The sequence below is a fragment of the Andrena cerasifolii genome, chromosome 2 (genome assembly GCF_050908995.1).
Source record: "Andrena cerasifolii isolate SP2316 chromosome 2, iyAndCera1_principal, whole genome shotgun sequence".
NCBI lineage: Eukaryota > Metazoa > Arthropoda > Insecta > Hymenoptera > Andrenidae > Andrena > Andrena cerasifolii.
The window spans coordinates 19,101,316-19,124,257 of record NC_135119.1 but is presented as its reverse complement, the minus strand read 5'-3'; the positions used below and the strand labels follow the sequence as shown (position 1 = coordinate 19,124,257).

At 43.0% G+C, this 22,942-nt stretch overlaps 1 protein-coding gene across 1 annotated transcript; it reads right to left on the bottom strand.

Annotated features, from left to right (window-relative positions):
* Positions 1-7,778: 7,778 nt before the first annotated feature.
* Bsh (brain-specific homeobox) lies at positions 7,779-21,886 on the bottom strand. Its single transcript, XM_076830494.1, has 3 exons — positions 20,132-21,886; positions 19,409-19,661; positions 7,779-8,844 (listed from the first exon to the last, which is right to left on the bottom strand). The coding sequence occupies exons 1-3, from the start codon at positions 20,468-20,470 to the stop codon at positions 8,594-8,596; spliced, it is 843 nt and encodes a 280-aa protein (XP_076686609.1). The 5' UTR covers positions 20,471-21,886; the 3' UTR covers positions 7,779-8,593.
* Positions 21,887-22,942: the final 1,056 nt, after the last annotated feature.

The window sequence follows — 22,942 nt, the reverse complement described above, 5'->3', positions numbered from 1 at the left end:
ACGACATACTGTTTCGTGTTATGCACTTTATGACCGGTAATAGGTTCAATTGAGCGCTCGACGTGAATTTCCAGGCCGGTTTTAGGGGCACGAAACACTCGGGAGCGTTTACGACTAGTTACGAGGCTCGCGATTCCATTTTTTGTTTACAGATACGCGCAGCCCACGGACGCCTGGCCGCGGGGTGCCGTTTCCTAGAAGATAAGTATACGCGCTTTCGAAGAGAACCGACGAAATTACAGGCCTGTGTTTAAGAATACGATCATCGAGCTGCTGCTGTTCAGTCAGTTGAGTTTCGGATGGTGTGCGAGTCACACGCTCGAAATTTGTGCGAAAAACTGCCATTCGACCGTCATGCGCGCGTCCTGCGTTCAGCCAGGTTAGTGGTAAAGGAATTTATAGCATCAGTTTCATTATTGACATAATAGCGTATGCCTGAGAGCATCGCGAGGAATTTTTCTGTTCGTTTTTTACAAATTCAACTCCTGAAACATAATTTTGTTGATTGCTTTATGGTACTTAGGATTTAGACAGTGATTCTGTGACTTATGACTGAATTGAAATCGTTGACTGTTGTTGATTCACCACCACCAGCAGCCTGTGACTTAAGGGGGAACAACACCTTGATGCACGGAAGAAAGTGCAATTTTTTAAAATTTTTTTGTTAGATATTCATACTTCGTAGGAAAGTCATTGATATCGGGTTTAAATGTGCATGTAGTGGACAGTATTTTAGAATTTTTGTGTGGCAAAATGTACAGTTTTAATCAAGTTATAGAGGTCGCCGTAGAGCGCGACGCGTCGAACACGATCTGATGGTTTCCCACTTTATTCACATCGCGTTCATCTGAGAAAATAAAGGAGAGCATTTTTCTAATCTATATTAATATAGTTACAGTTAAGCGTACGGAAATTAAAAATAAATTATTTTTACTATTTTTTCCACCCCAAAATATATTGATTTTTTTCTTAAACTGACTCGAAATTTTAGAACTTTCCCCTTTAAGCTCCGTCATTTCTCCAAAAATTATTGTAATTAAATTTCCGTACGCTTAAGTGTAAATATATTAATATAGATTAAAAGAATGCTCTCCCTTCTTTTCTCTGATGAACGCGACGCGAATAATGTGGGAAATCATCAGATCGTGTTCGACGAGTCGCGCTCTACGGCGACCTCTGTAACTTGATTAAAACTGTATATTTTGTCACATAAAAATTCTAAAATACTGTCCGCTACATGCGCATTTAAACCCCATATCAATGACTTTCCTACGAAGTATGGATATCGAACAAAAAATTCAAAAAAATTGCACTATTTTCCGGGCTTCAAGGTATTGTTCCCCCTTAATTCTCTCATCTGTATTCTTCAAGAAACAAAAAAAATCACTGACCTATTCCCAAAATTTAATGTTTCCATCGACCATGAACGTAGGTGACGCACCACAGTAGTATTATCAGTATGTGAACAGCCAAAGTAGACAAACTCCTGAAGCCACACTCTTGCACCATTTCCACGATGACCTCACGAACACAAACCTTACCACATTGCTATAATACATACTTTCACAATGTCCTTACATTACACCGAACCCCAATTTTCCAAAACTATTTTATCGAAATAACGATCTTACCGCACATTCATTGCCATCGAGGAAAGAGAAACAGAACTTCCCACCCTGAGTGTTATAATTAGAGAATACAATCCCGGTCATTATTTACTATCATTTCAGACTAATAATTAAATTTTTTATTTTGTGTAAAAATTCCAAATCTTTCTTTAAAGTAAACAAACTTACTTTCCACCATTAGTCTGAAACATAAACTAAAATCATTGCCAACAATAAAAAAAAACAGTAGAGCAACGCAGAATAATAAAGTCTGAATAAATATGTAACATCAATAAACCATTACGAAGATTTTTAGAAATGCAAACGAAAAAGTTTCCTATCGACTTCACATATTTTCAGACAATAAGTTGCGCTTCGCAAATCGCGCGATTTTAAAATAGCGGAAGATGAGAATATTCTAAAATCAAACATACTTTAGTTAGTTATATGCGACTTAATATTATTTTTCTAAACGAATCATTCTGATTATTATGCAATGACTACGTTGATTTATTCTGTTTATTTTTCTATTTCTCAGTTGTCCATAAAGTATGTCATATTTTCAAAAATCCCTAAATTCTCTGGATCAGTTGCATCAAATCCCAGGAATTTTTGGAATCCAAAACACAGCTGGGATCGCGAGATTGTATTCCCTAGTTATAATTAACCCCCCCTCCCTCTTGAAGCGTCCGATACCGCGGCGAGCGATTAAAGTCGCCTAAGTAGCTGATCCCTTAATCATTTCGAGGCAGCCTGTCTAATTAACGTTAAGGTTGGCCCTCGTGGTTGTTCGCGTCGCCTGGACGCAGGACGGCGCCGGGCAGGTAGGATTTCGAGTTGTCCTCTGGCCGCTTACCAGCCTCGGTGCAGCACCCTATGCCGCGCATATCGGTGCCGAACCCCTATGACAGAAAATAATGAAAGTAATGGGAACACGCCCACTGCATTTAGCCCGCCACGGCTACCCCCCTCGGCTGCAGCCTCCGTTTTCCAGCCACCTTTGTGCCGCACCGCCTTGCTGGGTCTCGTACGTCGTAGGTCCTATTGGCTATTGTACCTGCCACTTCATTGTCCTTTATTTCATTATTTTCGCCGCATTCCTGCCACCCCTCTGCGCAGCACGGGGCGCTGCTCCTTTCCCCCTTTATTTACGTACCGTAATAACAGACGTCTTAACGGAATCTAATAAACATCATAAATGGGGCCTCCCGCCATCCGATTACTCCGCGGAGATACTTGCTCTTTTCTCTATCCTCACCCTTTCACGCGCTCCCCGACACTGCCGCGCTGTTTGATCCTCCGTGCGCGTATAGAAGGGATATATCGAGGTGGTAAAAGCTGCCAGAGTCCCAAAGTGTACAGCTTTGAGGTTTCCGAACGGGAGCTCTGGAAACCTTATCTTCCAGAAAACTGTTAAATCTCTTCCTCTGAAACCTCAAAGCTGTAGCTACCAGAGGTCTAATTAAGCTGTTAGAATTTTCAATGAGTCGTGAGGTAACTGTAACTTTATGACTATTATCCTGTCTGTTACGGGAAAACTGTTATAAAATTCAGTGTATTAACCGAAACTTCTGTTCCATACATTTTTGTGCAAAGAAGGAACTTTTATTTTCTAGAAAGTAGAAAAGTGTTCTAGTTAAACAGGGACGTTTATCTTGCTCTGAAAAAGTTAAAGTTGTGAGAAACAGATTTACTGGGAATGTTGTGGGGTAGGTACATCTGAAGTTGAAACCTTAAACCGTTCAGTGGAAATAGTTATATAAAAATCACAGTGTGCTTTCTGTTCTGTATTTATCCAGCTTACGATTCCTTAAATAATACTAATTAAAAAAATATTCTATAACAGATCGATGTAATAAATGACAGTTTGTCTTGCCACTGTGGTTTCTATACGAAAGCTAAACCAGTGGAGCTCTGGCACCCCCAAGGGGCGTTGTAAGAAGAAAAGGAAGTTGAATTTTATTCTTTAAGGGGTTATACCTAGTCAGGCAGCCGAAAAGAGGCGAATATTTGTGAATTTTTTTTGAAGAAGTGGAAGAATATATTCTTACAAAACCTTTTGCGTTTAAAACAGCAACATTTAAAGAACATTGGGTAATTTTTTCGTAGAAAAATATTTACGTTTATAATAAAGTAACAACCGGCATTAATATGTTTCTGCTAACCGCAAAAGCAAATTTTTAAAAAGGCTTCTTGGATGTCGCTTGCTACTTTATTATAAACGTAAATATTTTTCTACGAAAAAATTACCAAATGTTCTTTAAATGTTGCCCTTTTAAGCGCAAAAAGTTGTGTAAAAATATACGCATTCGCTTCTTCAAAAAAAATTCACATATATTCGCCTCTTTTCGGCCGCCTGACTAGGTATAACCCCTTAACAGCATCCGCCGATCAAATCGCGCGAAAACATAGGCGACTTTTACGATTTTTTTTAGAAAAAAGTATACAATGTATGGGTCTAAAAGTTTTTGCACTTTATTCTGCTACAAACGTAGAGCATAAAACAATTTTTTTATTTCATTTTTGCCCACTCCTGCCTCTGATATGCACTGCGTGCTGCAGCGTTGTAAAAAAAAACTGGTCTGCACTATCGTCACGATAACTTTAGACAGGATAATCAAAAATTCAAAAACCAAAGTTATTCCTTAATTACACGTGCGTGGTTATCGTACCACCCTCAGGCAGTGTTAACAAACAACTGAGCGATTATAGCCAAATGTTTAAACGATATGGTCCCTGAAACATGAGTTTTTTCGCACAAAAATATTTCGTAAAAAACAATTGAGTGTATGAAAATTCGCAATAGAGGGTAGCGCGGAAGTCAGTGCAATTACGAGTAGAATTCCGTTTGAATTTTTAGATTCGGTGAAGAATTGCATTTTTTATCGTGGCGATAGTGCGTGAAAAATTGTTTCGAGAAAAATCTACTTAAAGTTTGACGCCGAGCGCGTTCGTCTAGTGACGGGGACTTGCCCGTGAGCGCCCTAATTTCCACGCGTTTATTCGATTAAAACAAAAATTGCTTCTTTTTCTAGACGAACAAACGTATTATTAATTAAAAGAAAAATCACATTTCTGCCTATTACACCTGCGTCACAATGCATCTTCAAAAAACACCTATTTTTAAGACCGTCACACTGTTGATCCCCCTGAACTGCCTATAAAATCTGTACCGTCAGGAATTTCGATCCAAAATTTTAACTGAACATTCTTCAGATATTGTTGAATGAAAATATAAAAAAAATCGATTTTTGACCGGCGGATGCCCTTAAATAATTTTTTCCAATCACCTAACGAATCTTCTCGAATTTGGTCTATAAATATTTATATCCATTGAAGTCGGCTCCCCCAAGATTAAATCCTGCGTGCGCCACCGAGGTGAGCCACTTACCTAGGACCTCGTTAATCGCACATTTCCCTACCCCACGAAACGTCATCTACCCGCAAACAGCAGCGGGCTATTTTCATTTTTCCTTGGCGTCGCTCTGAATGCACCCCGAAGCATCCTCGACCCAGCGATCTCGATGGCAATAGAACCGCGGCCGCGCATGGAACGTGGAAGGATGCGCGTCCACGTTTTTCGTCGCAAAACACCGTCATACGTCGTGCATTTGAGAATGTGCGCCGTGATTTTGCCTCGATAATATGATTATAGACCTCCGTCCCTCTCAGTCACCCTTGCCTCCTCCCTCCCCCGGGCCAGCGAGTGCGTGCAGCTGTGTGGGTGGATGCGTACGCGCGTCCGTTGAACCGTCCTTTTCATCCACCCCCACGGATCTCGAGCGCCGCAAGGGGGATGAGAACGCTGACACCTCCACCCTCTCTCCTATACACGCTCCTGAGCCCGGAGAGAGAGTGGCTCCGCTCGTTCTGATCCCTCGCAATTACTTCCCATTATCTGGGTATTAGGATTCACCCCAACTGGAAGCACGACGTGCTCCGCAGGCTCCGCCTATGGCCGTGCTTCAGCCGAAAACGCTGCTCTGCCTGTCAGCTCGCAATATCCCTTTCTTTCCAGACACGATACCTCGGCTCTGCTCCTAACCTTCGGCAACAGGTAGCAAAGACGTCCGCGCAGTACGTTGTCCCTCGTCGACGTCGATTTTAAACGTTCGAACGCCTAACGTACGAGCCTGACTCGGCCACCCCCGACGTAATTGGTCTTCGGTTAGGTTCTGCGAGATTATTAGTAGGGTACATACGTCTGGTTAGGAAGTAAACGAAGCAAATGTCTGTGGTTAACACCCTCTTCAACTTGGAATTTTTCCTCAGAACGAGGAAGGTCTAAGCAGACATGTCAGTGCCGGGGCGGTTCAGAGTGAATTGTCTCTTTGTTTCTGTGTCAGTAAATAATGCGGGCAAGTGGGAACTGCTCCATTCTGAAAGGATCTATGCACATGTCAGTTCCGTGGGAGATCTGTACTGTCTTTCATACTCTGTGCTCTCGTCTTCTTAAGGGGAGGTTCCGGTCTAAAAGTCGATTTTTTTCTTTAGTTCATTTTTCGAATGTTCAATCTTTTAGGAATACGTGTTTAAAAGGATTTGTTGAAATTCGTAAAATTCCCGAAGTTATAGGCTTTTGAGTAGCGGCAAATGCAGGGGTAACACCCGGCCACTCGGCACTCACGTAAAACTTTAAACGCGTTTTTCTCGAAACAGTGTTCTCAAAACGGTGGGACCTGTATCTCCAAAAGTTATTATCCGATTCGACTGAAACTTTTTTTATTTTGAAGAATATACTTCTGGCTAGGAAGAAAACCAGAAAAAATACAAAAAATTTAAAATGTATAATTTTCAAAGGCGTTGAAAGGGTGAAAAATATAGGGAAAAAGTGATTTCAAACTTCAAGTGTAGTTATTTTCTTAAAAAATGTCAATTTTGCATTTTTTTTCTGGTTCTCCCCCTAGCCAGAAGTATATTCCTGAAAATAAAAAAAGTTTCAGTCGAATCGGATAATAACTTTTGGGGATACAGGTCCCACCGATTTTGATCAATTTTTTGACGCCTTGACTTTAACGACTCCCCAGTGCCGTCTGTAATGATTAATTATAAAACAAAAAATATATTTTTATAATTTAAGACATCCTTAATACAATGCAAAACGTTCCATTAAATTATATACAGTAGTTTTCCTTTAATTAATTCCTAAAGATCACCTATTTTTTTGGGCTCTAGACCGAAACCTCCCCTTAAGCGGGCGATCCACCTGGAAGCTAAGCTATGCTATGCTATTCTATACTATGCTATGCTATGCTATGCTATGCTATCCTATGCTATGATACGCTATATGATATGCTAAGTTTAAACAAATTAGCTTCAGGAGATTTCACATAATCCAGAGGATTAGATGAACAAAAAAAGTATGGTAAATGCTGTTTATATTGGAACTACTGTATAGTTCTTGGATTACGTAAGTGTGTATACACCGTTTGAATCGCAATGGAAATTATCAGGGACGTTGCAAGAAAGTTTGACTCGATGGCCGTATGATTCACGACTCAACAGCTGAAAGGGTCGTTCCTTCCAGTTGCGTCGAAATTAAGCCGAGATTAATTGCCTGCCTTTCTCTGACTCGCGAACGAATTCGAGCCTCCGTAGTGCCCCAAACGACCGGCAGGAAAATGTCACGTTGCCAATTAGCGGGATGGTAATGTTGCGCGAAAGGCTCGGCGGTCGTTCCTGAACCGAGACGCCATAAAATGTCAATCGAGATGCTTCTCTGCCGACAATGGATATCTACAACGTAAAAATGTGCCACGACTACTCGACGTTCCTTTCGTAATTAATTTTCACAGTGAATAGTGAAAGTTGATAGAATTGAAAAGTCCTTGTAGAAAACACTGTAACTGCCAGAATTAAATAAAAATATATGTTCTACGTGCCGATGTTAACACTATACTATAAAATTTGATTTTTAGCACTTACAGTGCTTTCTACAAGGAGTCTTCCGTTGACTTAAAAAAAGGGAATAGAAAATCGCGAAATATAAAAAGATTTGAATCTAAAATTTATGATATCGTACTGTCAGGAACAAATGCTATTATTATGTGATAAATTTCACCGAAATTATTATCCGGTGTGAATTATTATTATTTTTATTATCTATTTAGTGAACGAGACGAACGAAGGAAGGTAAAAGAGAACACACCGCGTTACATCGTGACATTTTAATCCCAACTTGAACCACAAGCTAACTGTCTACTTCGCTATAAAAAGTGACACGTAACCGACTAGCTTTTATTACGGCGTTTTTCTTTTGCTATAAAAAGTGTCGCGAGAGATCGATTACCCGAGTCATTTACACGTTTACACTTTCTACATTCCTTTTCCTCGCTTGCACAGTCTCTGGCAATTCTCTTATTTTACACCGTTCCCCTTCGTCTTCTCAATAGCATCGTCACTGGTCCAACCACGAGAGTCTTCTGACACTGAAATCGGGATCGACACTGTCTTCGTCGTCGCTTCACCGACCACTGATTCTTTGGCAATGAAAGAAAAGAAGGGCGCGCGTTTCCCTTGCACTTTTGCTGTTTAAAAGGTTACTAGGATTTACCTTGCAGCGGGGGGCGACGTCCCTTCGAATGTTCAAACCTCAAGGAACCATCCCTTCCTAAGCAAGTGTCTAGTGATCTCCGGAAACCTTTAAAGAACACGCTCCCGTTTTTGTCTCCGCACGAAAGTCACTAATAAACCACGAACGTAAAGGCCTTCGATTGCACAAAGAATTTCCGTAATCCTGAATTTGTTCACAACAATCTCATCCCTAGAGTCCTCGACGCAATGCAAATGGCTCTCTGACGCTTCTTCCTGCGTTTCGTCCTTCGTTGAAGCGAAATAAGCGGAATGCTTCTTCCCTCCGCGGATCTTGCAAGTGTCCGGTCGAAGACCCTTCAACTTTGCCGTTCCTGAGTGGACGTTCGGATGCATCCTTCGGTTAAGTTGGCCGTGCGATCGTCGAAAGAGGAGGACGCTCGGAGGGCTTCATTTCAGCGATGTTGGCGTTGGATGGTTTGCCCGTGTTGCGGTTGATGAGACAGGGTGACCGAATGGGGGTGCGTCATCTGATGAAAACTCGTTGGCGAGCCACCGCGTCTGGAGACGTGGATGTTGGCCGCTCGCGTCGGCGACGGTGTCTCGTCGCCGAGGACGTCGATTTCGTCGTCGTCGGAGTCCACTGCAGCGTCGCTGCTCGCTCGTGACTCTCGGCCCCCGCTCAGCGAGAAGTCCACTGGCCGTTCTGTGAACAATTGCGTCGCAGCTTCGTTAATTGTTATTTCGGGAGGCTCGCGACCTTAAGATTTATTCTTTCCTCTAATCTACTTCGAAATATTCCGATAGGTACGTTTATTTTAAACCCTTAACTGGTATACTGTTTTCGGCAAACGTGGCTGGTATACTGGGGTGGCAGACTCAAAATAAAAAAGGACACAGAAATTTGTAAAGTCGACCCTGAATCAACCTCTATGAATATTTTGTTCTTAGGTAATCTGTAAAATAATAGAAACCTAGAAAGTTAAACTATTATTATGAAATTAATTAGAAAAACAGTTTACAAACTTAGGCAACCAAAAATTTTGCAGCGAACTTTGCGTGCCTGGGGTCATGAGCGACCCCAAGATACCAGTTAAGGGTTAATTTCTGTGTTTCCTCATTTCTGTGCACATTGGTCTGCATATTTGTTTTTTAATTACCTATTAGGGATGTTTAAGCTTCTCGATTTTTAAACTTGCGTGAACTCTGTGTGCCTAATCTGCTTGGATATATTCTCATCCATATTTCTACTGTTTTAAGCGCCCATAACACAGTCCAACAAAATTTGACTTTTTCTTCGGAGTTGTAACATTCAATAGCTGTCTCTTATAGGTTTCCGTGACCTGCAAACGAATCCGCAAACCGTTTGTCGCCATCACCCTCAGTTTTTGAGAAATTGAATTTTTAAAATAACTGCAAATTTTCAAATTTGAACATCTTTTGCGTCGAAACGGTAGTAGTTATTCGGTTGCTCGTTGCGTCAAATTATTCTATAAACCCTCCCGAATGCAACGATATAAGTTATTATTGCATTATGAGCATTTAAATATGTTTAAACAACGATCAAAGGGAAAAGGACACCCGAAATGCACCCATTTTTAAAGATTTCTTTCGCTTTATTTCCAAAATTAAGGGTCCAGGAGAAAATCTGACCATTCCACGCGATGCAGCAGACATTTTTCCTTCGGAGAGCATCAACAGAAGTGATAAGTCACGTTTTGTTTTCAATACAGAAGCGAAATAGTTTGGCAAAATATGCGGCGTCGACAGTGATAGTCACGCGCGTTAAGCGATTGCGTTACGCTGAGCGGCAGTGGATCGCGCGCCGCCATTGACTACCACTGTCGGCGCCGCATATTTTGCCAAACTATTTCGCTTCTGTATTGAAAACAAAACGTGACTTACCACTTCTGTTGATGCTTTCCGAAGGAAAAATGTCTGCTGCATCGCGTGGAATAGTCACATTTCCTCCTAGACCCTTAATTTTGGAAATAAATTGAAAAATATCTTCAAAAATTGGTGCATTTCGGGTGTCCTATTCTCTTCAGTCATTGTTTAAACATATATAAATATTCATAATGCAATAATAACTTATATCATTGTATTCGGGAGAGTTCATAGAATAATTTGACGCAAAGAGCAACCGAATAACTATTACCGTTTCGACGCAAAAGATGTTCAAAGTTGAAAATTGGCATTTTTTTTTTCAAAATCGAATTTCTCAAAAACTGAGGGTGATGGCGACAAACGGTTTGCGGTTTCGTTTTCAGGGCACGAGAACCTATAAGAGACAGCTATTGAACGTTGCAAGTCCAGATGGCTGTCGAACTCTGTGATCAATACCCAGAAGTTGCAATAATTTCGAGCTTGAACGTCCCGTGTAACGAGCAGCGCAAAAGCAACGGGGAACGAGGGAAATTTTACCGCAGAGTAAACCAGAATGCACGCCTCCAGTTACACGTCGAAATTACAGATACCTAGGTCGACAGAATTTTAATAGCTCTGCAAGCGGGACGGGGAACTTTAAATTGAATCTTATCTGGAGATTCCGGAGCAAGTGGGAAATCCTGACCCTTCGTCCTAGAAATTCAGCTCTATTATCCAGCATAATTGTCTCTCCTAAAACCCATACGCCTCCTCTCTACATAAAATTCAGTTTAAACTTCCTCCTAACACGTAAAGTTCCAGCCCTTCGAACACCTGCGGGCAAAACTTCTTCATCCCCCATTCTTTCTTCCTCGATTCCCATCTCACTCACACTCCGTTACTAAATCTGCACATCGCTTTCCAACGTTCCTTTGCCCGCCATTGCGAGCCGCAATCCCACCCCCGGGGCGCCTCATTAACAGATCAGCCGGAGTAGCAAATGAATCCGCATTCGAAGGATCTGTTCCGGAGTGGACCGTGAAATCCGCCGATTGAATTGGGTCGGATCTATGCCGATATACAAGCGCGGGTCCTCGGCAGGCCTCGGTGCGGCGAGCAATCACGAATGTAGGTCTGGCCGAGCACTTAGCCGATAATTGACTAATTTTCTCGAAGACCGAATCGAGAAGACAAGAGGTAAGAAAGGGGAGAGGGGGTGCTGGGAGCAAGGCCGAGGGGGGGTGGTTCGTGGAAGCAACGAAAGGCCGAAGGGGTAGGGGAGGGTCGAGGGGCGCCGTAACTCTCCTCGGGTTCCTTAGACGGTATCCGTCGGAGTCTCTAGACGACGAGGCGGTCTCATCTTCTACGTGCTTTCCACCCCTCCGGCCACCCTTCTTCCCGGCTGCCAAGGAGATGTCTACTAACTTCGTTAGCCCTTCCTACCGAGCGGAGCCATCTTGGCCAGAGAGACGAGGAACTTACGGCGAAGGTTACGAGTAGATGCGCGACACGGGGGATGACTCGAGACCGTGCCCTCCGGGGCTAGGACTCGGCTGATCATTTGGGAAAGCAACGCTCGCCGTGCGCGGGGAAAAGTACGCCGATCGAATTCCACTCGGTCGAATCAGTTGCTAATTCTCGAAACGATATCGCGCGGAGATTAGCTCCGGGAGAGTTTGCTTATTGCTGGACAGCTTTCGGGGGCCCTGTTGCTGTTGCGCAAATCAGCTACAGTTTTTGCCCCTTCGTTTCGATGCTCCGAGGGTAAAGCTAATTGATATTGTAGAAATGCACGCAGCATCGAGGACATCAATGCGCATTCTGTTAGCCGCGCAAACATACGGGCTTGGTTGATTGCCTGGCAATCACGAATGCATAAAAGGTAAAGCGATACGGTATGAAAAATGTGGCGGCACAGTGTTCCGCGGATATTCTTCTGTGAAATGTGCGTTTCAAAATGGTCGATCGAATCCGGGACGTTTGACGTTTGCGTTTTAAATTCTATGCGAGCATATTATTAGTATTATTGCGCGTTTATTGCTCGTACAGAATTTAACGAAGCATCTTATAAAAGTTTATTTGAAGAATGAAATCCAGTTTTCTTTTCTATTTACAACGCCACTTTATTGGGGGGTTGACAGGGCCCTTGCCTCTCCCCCCTCCCCTGTGGGTGCGCCACTGCATATAGATGAGTAATAGTAAATGAATAAATGTAATAAATAATAAATTGCATAAATTTGAAATTGCTTAAGTACCTACTTTGAAATACGTTTTCTCACGTAAATATTAGCGCTGTCACGCTAAATATTAGCTGCATTTACAAGTGTCACAGCACTTTCCTCGTCTTGACAAGAAGAAGGTTTTAACGTTTTTATTTTTTTTTTTAAATAATCTGTATGTATAAAATCCGAATGCCACTCACTCACTCACTGACTCATCACGATTTCTCTGGTACCATTGATCCTATGTCCATGAAAGCTAGGTAGATTCCTCTTAGCCCCTAAGTGCTCGCTAAGAAATCTTTTTAAAAACTCCCTCCCCTTCACCAAAAAAATATATATAACCCGGGCAGTGCCGGGAACTTTAAGCTACTAGTAAATATCTGGAGTAACCATTAACTACATGAAAACAAGAAGTAAACTAAAACTGATGCAAATAAAATGAACTGGAGTAACCTACACACAGTTAAAGTGTTACACGATTGAAAACGAGTCTCGACTACAAACATGGATTAGGACAGTAAGGAAAGAAATGGCAAACTAGATGACTATAAATATCGTTGCGTCCTGAGCATCCCTTATTAAAGTTGGATTTCTTTTTAATCTTTGCAAGGTATGTCGGTTTAAAAAGGCACAGCTCTCGTAGAGGAAATGTTAAAGAGCTGGCAGATAGTTCTATCATAGAATAACGTTTAGTTTCTCCTGAATTTTTCGGCTACCCTTGTTTCGTTCGTACCTACCCCCACACAATCAGAGCCCCGTTTCACTCTTTTTCATCGCTACTTTAGCTGACAGTGGACATGCGATCGAGAAGCACAGTGTACGTTTGTTTCTGAGCGTCACGTTGCAGCTTTTAATCGACTCAACCGTACACACGTGCCAGAAGCAATATTCAATTGGTCGCAGATCGTACCATTTACTATACTACCCGAGCGTCGATCGTGCGCCATTTTATAGTACAGCTCTGTGAGTGTACAAAGCGGCGCAGTTATCACCAATTACTGCTCTATCCATACTCTATTTCTGTAATGCCGTTACCCCTTCTTCAGCGCTGTTTATTCATACTTGAACGCGGTACTATCGGAGCCCTTGCAAGAGATTCTATCGACGGACGCATTCTGCCATTGCACACCTGACAATCAGGTGTTCGAAATTCTTTATAATATCGATGGCTTAATGCACAAATATTGTATGTCCACTTTTGTGAAATTTCAGGTTTTATATGGAAGAAATGCCTTCACTGTTTCTTTATCTATACATATAAAAGAAGAAGTCCTGACTGATTGACTGACTCATCAGCGCCAAGCTCAAATCGTTTAACCTAGGAATGTGAAAATTGGAAGGTATATTGTTTTCATGACGGTTTCCCACTAAGGAAGGATTTTTGAAAATTCCACTCTCAAGGGGGTGAAAAGGGATAAAATATATTTTCTCGGATTCCTTAATATCTCTTAGGCTCGATTAGGTATCAACTTGGTTCTTACTCACAAAGATTGCCCACACAAATACCTGAAAATCAATTTCAGGATTTTGCACTAATCAACCGCCAAGGGGGTGAAAAGGGGTAAAATATATTTTCTCGAATTCCTTAATCTCTGATCTCTTAGGCCCGATTAGATATCAACTTGATTCTTACTCACAAAGATTGCCCTCACAAATCCCTAAAAATCAATTTCAGGATTTTTCACTAATCAACCCCCAAGGGGGTGAAGAGGAGTAAAATATATTTTCTCGGATTCCTTAATATCTCTTAGGCCCAATTAGATATCAACTTGATTCTTACTCACAAAGATTGCCCACACAAATCCCTAAAAATCAATTTCAGGATTTTTCACTAATCAACCCCTAAGGGGGTGAAAAGGGGTAAACTGTGTTTTCATGGAGTCCTTAATATCTCTTAGGCCCGAAGCGAAGCGTGGGGTACTTTGCTAGTGCTGTATAAAAAATCACATTTATATCTATTTCATAAATTTGTCAAAAATAATATTTTTGTACCATTGCAAATTTAAACCTATTTTTCTTAGAAACGCTAAAAGTGGACATGCAATATTTCTACACTAAACCGTCGATATGTGCATTAAATCATCAACAGTGGTGGTCGAAAGGAACTTGGACTAAAAATTTGGACACTGGGTTTCAAGTGTTAAAATCGAAATCATACATCAAAAGTTCCCGAAGTTTGAGTTTAATAAATAAAATTTATTGCGATCGGATGGGGCGAGCTTATGGCTTCAACAAAACAGTGGACACTTGCAGCATCTACTGCAAAAGAATCATTCTCAGGTATATTAATTCCACCACAATAAATTATTGGACTCAGAGTCCGGGAACTTTTGCTAAATACTGTATTATTCTGGTAACCCCCCAACAATATAATATTATAGGATATAAACTTTAAAATATAATTAACTCTAATGAAACTATCTTATTTTCCTTGCCGTTTACAGTTTAAATTCTCCTTCGACTACTACTGTATACCCTGAGCTTTCCATCATCACCAAAAACTACAGAATGCTTTTATTAAAGACATAGAAAATCAAGCACCATATTTCTTCCGAAGAAATTCTCTTTGGGCGAGTTTAAAGTTACCCCAACCCAGGATCGGATTTGGGGATTTAGCACCCCTAGGTTAACAAGCATCTGCCGCCCTTTACGTGAAATATCATCAAATAGTTTAATTTAAAAAGTGTCGAGAGAATTTAAAAATTACATAATTCAATACAGCAACTCACATATCATGAACTATTTCTAATTTTCTACGTGAAAAACAAGTGAATTCTTCTTAAAAGTATCTCACGCCTCTGTGCTAAAACCTTTTCCAATTTCTTTCGCCGAAAATTTGCTGCCCTAGGCTGCAGCCTACTTGACCTATATAAAAACCACCCCTGCCCAGAGCCGAGTAGTATAAAACACATTCAGCATCATTTCGACATAAAGAGAATAGTTTCCGTTCGACTTTGAACGCGAATGAAAGCGTTACGTCGGCACCGTCGCTGTAAAAGTGTTAATTTTTAAAAGAAAAAGTAAACCCACCCTCCCGTCTGAAAGATACGATATCGCGTTGGGCAGGAGGGTTGGGGGATGATAATCGAGTTTCGACGTTAAAATTTATCGCGAAAATCCGTCGTAACCCGATGTCGGTGGCTGATGGGATCAAGCGATTTTGCACGAAATTTTCATTCGAGGGCCTTGCCGAACCTCGACGGCCGATTAGTCTCTCGGAACGCAAGGTTGGTAAAAATTCCGACCACGATTAACACTTCCAACGCGACGGATCCGGCGTTTCGTTTCCATCCTGTAATAACCATTGTTCGCTCTATTTTCTATTAAGGGGCGACCCCACCCTGAAACCACTAACAAAAGACAAAGTCAGGGATTCTTTGTTCGTAGAAATAAAAATATAGGGCTTGGATTTTTCATATAGTTTTAACGCAATCTTTATTTTGCTAGAAATTTTTTTTATGAAAAATTGTACAAAATGGTAAAGAAAATGGTTTCCCGAAGCACTGAAAACAAACTGGCCCACACTCCCGGGAAGGACTGGATCATCTGAGATGGAAATACAAAAAACATGTATAAACAGGAATATATTAACTCTGACCTAGCGTAGAATTTTCGCAAAATTCGAATTACTTTGGAAATTATAGCAGTTTGAAGAATTGTCTTTCAAAATGCTTGCAAAAAATCGAATATTTGAAATATTAAAAAAATCCTACGCTAGGTCAAAGATAACATATGCCTGTTTATATATCTCTTTTGTATTTCCCTCTCAGATGATTCAGTCATTCCCGGGAGTGTGGACCAGTATTTTTGCAGTGTTCCGGGAAGCCATTTTATTTTGTTCACCGCCATTCTGTACAAATTTTAAAAAAAAAAATTGTCCCAGCAAAATAAAGATTGCTTTAAAACTGTATAAAAAAAATCCAAGCCCTATATTTTTATTTATACGAACAAAAAAAATCCCTAAGTTTGTCTTTTGTTAGTGGCTTCAGGCTGGGGTCCCCCGTTTAATTAAGTAGTTCCCTTCTTACTAATCGTTTCTCTCGAGGCCCCCGGCGGTTATTAAGATAAGTAAACAAGCGGTAACATCGTTAAACGGCATTACAGATTGCGGGGAATCGTAGGAGAAGGAAGGATCATTATCCAGGGAACGCTAGTTGATCATTATAGTTGCTGGTAGCCTCGGTTACGGTCTGGGGTTAGTTAACTAAAGTTGCGTAATTTATTGTCAGCCGAATTTTGGTGGCATTATATGGTCCATTAGCCATGATAACAGGGAACTATTTGACGTGGACCGGAAATTCCGACGATGGCCGCGCTCGAATGGCTAATTGATAATCGCAATTACGAAGTTTATACTAATAACGATTTAATTGCGACATACAAGCCGCGATCTACTTTCCCCGATTATTACTTTCGCGCGCGCGTGCGCGCATGCTCTAACTTCGCCGGCGATTATCCGAGGTGGGATTGAAAATAATTCACCTCCATTCAGGGATTAAAGTACCTTTTACGCGCAGCTCGCCGTGTAGGGAACGGTCTGGGAACTAATTGCTTCGTTATTTAACTCTGGATATTACGACGTTAGAGAGTTTTCATCGGGAGGGGTATAAGGAACGTTTGTTACTACTTATTCTTAATAGCTCTAGGCTTGGGCGACGTCGACTAGTATCCGCGATTGGAGTGGTCGTTAAGTATTATGAATGAGGATTTGGGCAGCTTAATTAATTTGCAACTTGCTGACCAGTTGCCCGGCTTCCCCGGGGAATTATTTATGACAGCTCCAAAATAAAACAGCCTACAAAAAATAGCCTGTAATCTACTTCAGGACGTATGTGATGTATATTCAAAGTTTCATTGAAATCTAGTCAAATGTAACAAACAGACAGACGTTTCACTTTTATATAGGTATTAGTAGGGAAGTAGGGATCAGAAAAATGAAATGTAATGCGAAATTAGTCCTCGGTTGTCAGACTGGATCAGAATGACCCAGAATTTGGCTTTGAGGTAAAATATCTTTGAGGTGTCATTGAAAATGGCACTACTTTCGAACCTGGTGATACTTTAAATGTTAATTTTCAACGATCAACTTATGTTCTAAAATGTCCAAATTTTATCTCAGAATTTGCGCGACTTACTTAGGCCGCGACATCTGGGACACGGATTTTGATGAGTCTCATATATGTTATAGTGTAAGTGTAGTAGACCAATATATATGTCTCACGTGTAGCATCCACTACCCCAGAGGTTCCGAAATATTAATAAAAAAATATTTTTATGCGTCGACGAACAGAAGCGATAGCGAAGTTTATTGTAATGACGAATAGCGGCGCGTGTATAAAAAAATGTACCCTGTGGCCGTACACCTTTTATTAGACGTGCCATGTGTCGTGAATTTTATTGTTTCATTTGTTTTTACGATAAACGTCATATTTTAGAATGTAAAAAATAGTACTTTATCTTTTGAGGAATAAAACTAGGGATTGCAGACCGGTAAATCGGTAAATCGGTTTGAAGCTTTTTTTCACTGATAACGTAGTAGATATCGACGGAATTATGCGCTACTATTTCTCGCGATCTACCGGCAAATATCGAGAAATACGTATTTCTCACGATCTACCGGTAAATATCGAGAAATACGTAATTTATCAAATTACCGATAAATATCGAGAAATTCGTAATTTATCAAATTACCGGTAAATATCGAGAAATACGTAATTCATCAAATTACCGGTAAAAATTTGGCGATTTACCGGTAAAAATTGGATGTATAGCAATGTAGCGCATACATATACCGCATAATTCCGTCGACATCTACTACGTTATCAGTGAAAAAAAAACTTCAAACCGATTTACCGATTTACCGCTATGCAATCCCTAAATAAAACATACAAAATACATTTATAGCAAAAATCTACAGAAAGTTCCAGTGCGAGACCTGCCCTTTACACGCGCCGCTATTCGCCACTACAATGAACTTCGCTACCGCTTCTGTTCGTCAACGCATAAACGTCTTTTTTTATTAATATTTCGGAAACCCTGGGGTAGTGAACCCAACATGTGAGACATATATTGGTCTACTACACCCACACTACAACATACACGAGATTCATCAAAATCCGTGTCCCAGATGTCGCGGCCTTCCCTTGTTAATTTAACAGATAGTTTTTAAAAAACTGCGGATTGAAAATTGGCTCGGATCGAATCGACGCGATGTGAAAAAAAATAGCTGGGACAACCGAGGGTTAAATATAAACGATGTAAGTGCCAAAGGAACGAAAAACTGTTTCTCTCGTGGAAAAGGGTGCTTTATCTTCAGCTTCTGGTGCCGTTGCAACATAAAACTAGAATCGCAACTACCGAAGTCGCTGCGGCTGGAAAGAGGGTGCTGGAAATTTCGCACTCGCATCATTTACCATTTCGGTTCCCCGATTGCTCTCGATAATCCCAGTCCCTCGAAGCTCGAAACTTTTAACACGCTCGCAAGCTCGCGGACTTATCAGCGCTGCCGCGGCGGCGCGCGGAATTTTTTCTGTCGCGGAATTACGAAAACTGATTTACGAATAATTCGATGGCGCAGGGCGCATCCGTCGTTGTTAATCCGAGCTTAATTGAACGCGAGACACGGCCGCCGGGCGTGCGTACCCCGTTGTTTATCGAAAAGTCGATACACGTATTTAGCGGTAATTACGCATTGTGACGCGGATACGAAATTGCATAGGTTCTGCAATTGCAATTAAACGCTCGCATTAGCGGGGCGACGCGTGAAAATTTTAAGCGTCATCGAGTTTATAATAGGGGGCTAACTTCCGCTTTATCAACGAACGGCATCCCCCGGAATTGCGATCACGCGCGTCGCGTCTCTCATCGACGAGTTTAGAAACTCCTCTTTCGAACTCGAAGCCCGAAATTCCAATTCTCCTCTTATTCGCTGCCTTTGGAATAGACACTACGGTCGATGCAAAAGTTCCTTCGTTTTATTGAGAGGAAAAATATATTACCCCTGTCTTTAATCCAAGAATTTATTTCCCTTGGCTGTCTACGAACTTTCGCCGTTTCTCCGGTGAAATCAGGCGCAGCGAAAACCGATGCAACGCTTTTATAAATATAATTGTTTACGATTAGGGAGCTGCCCAATGCCTCGGCGGATAAAGGACAGAGAAAGGAGGGAAATGTTTCACTCACCTGCGGGTGACGTGACGGGAACTGATTGACCGGTGCATTGCTGATTGGAATTCTGATTGCCGTTGCTGCCCGCGCTGGTGCTCAATTTCCTCAATTGTTTCTTGTGCTTCATCCGTCGGTTCTGGAACCACGTTTTCACTTGGGTCTCCGAGAGGTGAAGTGCCGCCGCAAGCTCGACCCTCTCTGGCGTGCTCAGGTACCTCTGCACCTCGAATCTCGCTTCCAAACCCGCTAATTGTTGATCGCTGAACACCTAAATGCAATCCAACCAGCAGGGTGTAAACTCGTGGCTTTCTTACTACGCGCGAGAAATTTCATTGATCATTCAACGCTTCACTTTACTCTGTAAAATTGTTAACCAGAGGAATTATTTAAAGTTTAAGATAATTTAATATTGCTTTAAGAAAATACAGAGGCTCGATGGATGGTGATTAATTTATAAGCGATAAGTGCCTAACTCTTTCTGTGTAAATAAATTTCCGAAGAACGTTGCAGTTTCTCTAAAATTATAAAAACTCTGAGCTCTAATCTAATCTGTTTCTAGGTGAAGCTAGCGGCTACCAAACTTCCTGTCTTCGATTAAAACTTGTACACATTCGAGGCCGTCGGAATTAGTGGCTCGAGCTTTGTTCGAGCCACGGAATGGCTGTTTAATAACGACGGAATACCGAAGCAGAGGGACACGAAGAGAAGTGCGATAAGTGACGAGAAGATTCCACTCACAGTTCGCGCTTTCCGTCGACGGCAATGCTTCAAGGCCGCAAGTTCACTGACCCCTGGCACCACACCGACCCCCATCGCGGTGTTACCGAAAAGTGGTCCCAAAAAGAAGGCCGCCGTGGGTGGTGCCGATGGATAACCAGGCAGCAAGCTGGCGAACTGCTGGTATTGCTGGTGCTGCACCCCGTGACTGGACGTCAGGTGCGAATGATGAAGCTGGTGATGAGAGTGCGGCGGAGCGGTACCGCGGCTGAGGATGTCCTCGATCAGAAACGAGGTCCTGTTCGCCGAAGTGCCATTCTGACCTGGCTGGGCCTGCTGTTGCTGGCAAGTCGACTGCATTTTCCTCGCACAGTATTCTTCGACCCTTCACTTGCGAACCTTCAGAACCCGTTACATTCTCGAAATTCTAATCCCCCGCTCGATCACAGACTCTTAAACTCCCTCCAAGGGTTGCATCACAGCCACTACGCACTAGGCTCCGCGATTCTCCTCTCGGAGAGCTTGAGCTCCATTTTCGAATGTCACTGGAATCCTGACACTTTTGAACAGCGAACAGAAATGCTTCTTCCAACTAACCACTCTCGAGTCCCCCTTCACGCGCAATGGTGTTTACGGGAGATTGTTAGGGATGCAGTTTGGGTCACCGGACCAGTCACGAGTCTCACGTTCAGAGAGGATTATGCTATCGCTGAATTCCTCACTGGTATCGAAGCAAGCCATCCAAAAATCGTCCTCCAATCCTCCAGGTACATCCAACGGTACAGCCTGCTCACAACTCCCGCATTGTTAAAACTCGAAACGCGGCAGCCATCGACGAGCAAAAAGCAACCCCCGCGTCCGCGGAACGATCGCACTGAAACAACGTACCGTCGAACAGAGCTGAAAAGCCGGCCGAGAAGTCCGTGTACGTAATTCTTCTCGTTCACCAGTCACGCGCCAACTCTCCCCGATCTACAAAGTAGCGGCTGACCGAACGATCGCCCTCCCGCCGTCAGGCACGAACCACCGACCCTTAACTCCATCCGGCGTGGAGTTTCTTCTCGGGGTGCACCGAAAATCCTCGAGGCGGGTTCGCCGTCGAACAGTGGCCCGCTTCGATCCGTCGCGGGCGGCGCGCTGCCTTCCCTGCAAGGTGGTTCGCGTTTCGCGGCACTTGGAAAATTCTAATTCGATTAAACGGTCGGCGGAAAGACGGGCAGAGCGAGGAAGGTCGTCCGCCAGGCGGAGGCGAGCCAGGGCAGCGTCGTTTCGGCGAGGTTTTAGGGAGTATCGGTGCGCGATTCAAGGCGATCCTCAGCCCCCCGCGATCATCTCCACCCTCGCCCCTTCTAACCGTCGAAGAAGAGTAAAGCCGCGGGCCGGATGTCGAAGGCTCGACGCACGCCGGCATTGGTCGGCGTCGCGACGCTCGCCGTCGCAACGGTTGGCCCCGCGGGCCCGGCGGGGCGTTACCAACCCCGTCGTTTCCATGGACACGCTGACTGGGTGCCTCGCGAGGCTCACCCCCTCGCCGCTGCAACCCCTCGGAGGGCAGGAGAGAAAGGGTGGACCGACGCGGCTACCGAGGGAGGGAGAGAGCGATAGACGGATCTCCTTTTATACAATATCCCACGGTGGCTGGCTGGTGTTGTTGCGCATTCACCATTGACTGCGCGATAACGGCACTCACGACGTGCGCTTCTGACGGCGGCTTTCCCTCCACCGCTTAAATTGTATTTCTTTCTCACCCCCCTTCGCGGCGGAGGAGCCGGCGTAACGATTCGCAGGTATTTCTTCGCGCCGTAAGGGTAGCTGCATTGTCTTTCTACTGTTCTCTGGCTTTCGGGCAAGGTCCTCGGTGTTGCGATCTAGAAGAGTGAGTCTTTGGACGGACACGTGAGATAGGTGGATCGGGCTGGAGTTCGTGGTTTGTCTGCTTTGTGTTTGCAGTCCTCTGGGGTCGTTTATGGTGTCTCGGGTCGCTTAGGTTTGTGGTCCATCGCGGGGGTTGGGTGGACGGATCTGACTCGTGACTGATGATGGGTTAAAGGGGGGTAGGTGGTAGGCACTAGCGATGATGATTGCTTTTAATCTTCCTCCGGGTTTAATCTTCCTGGCGGAGTAGCCAATAAGGTGGAGAATAAATGGGGTCAATACGCAACTGAAATAGTTACCTACGTTACACAGGGACCGCGCGGTATCGCCATACGTCGATTCTTCTACTTAACTCCACCACGTGAAAGCATTTTAACTCCGTAACTGAATAACGATCGGTTTTCAGGGTCCATGTTCGCTACCACTTTTCCCTTTACCTCCGTTAGCGCTACACGTGCGCGAAGTCTGTAAATAGAATTTGTACTTTATTTTTCAACAGCAAGCTTTCGACTCGTCTGTCATTGAAAAATTAAAAAAATACATTTTTATCTAAAAATGTACGTGACAATTGTAATATTATAGTGTAGAACTTGATTTTTGGCACTCTCAGTGTTTCCCGCAAGGACTCTTCAATTATTTCCCTACATTTCGATCGTTGGTTTCCTCTTTCCTGTTTCGTACGAAAGTAACAAAAGGTTTTCCCTCCCTTTTCGCTTTTTTTCTTTTTTCTTTATCACATCAGTATTGATCCTCCGTCGGGCGTCGAAGTACATGAAAGCTTCTCGCAAGTCAATGCATCTGTATCGAATCTTGAAAGGGTAGAGAATGCGGATCAGGAGGAGCACGAGCGCCGGATTAGATTACTTATCGGACGATGTATACAGCACGTTCAAAATGGCCGTGTGTCGGTGTCCGTCCGTGTACCTTTATCCCTCTACGCCTGCCTACAGGCTACCT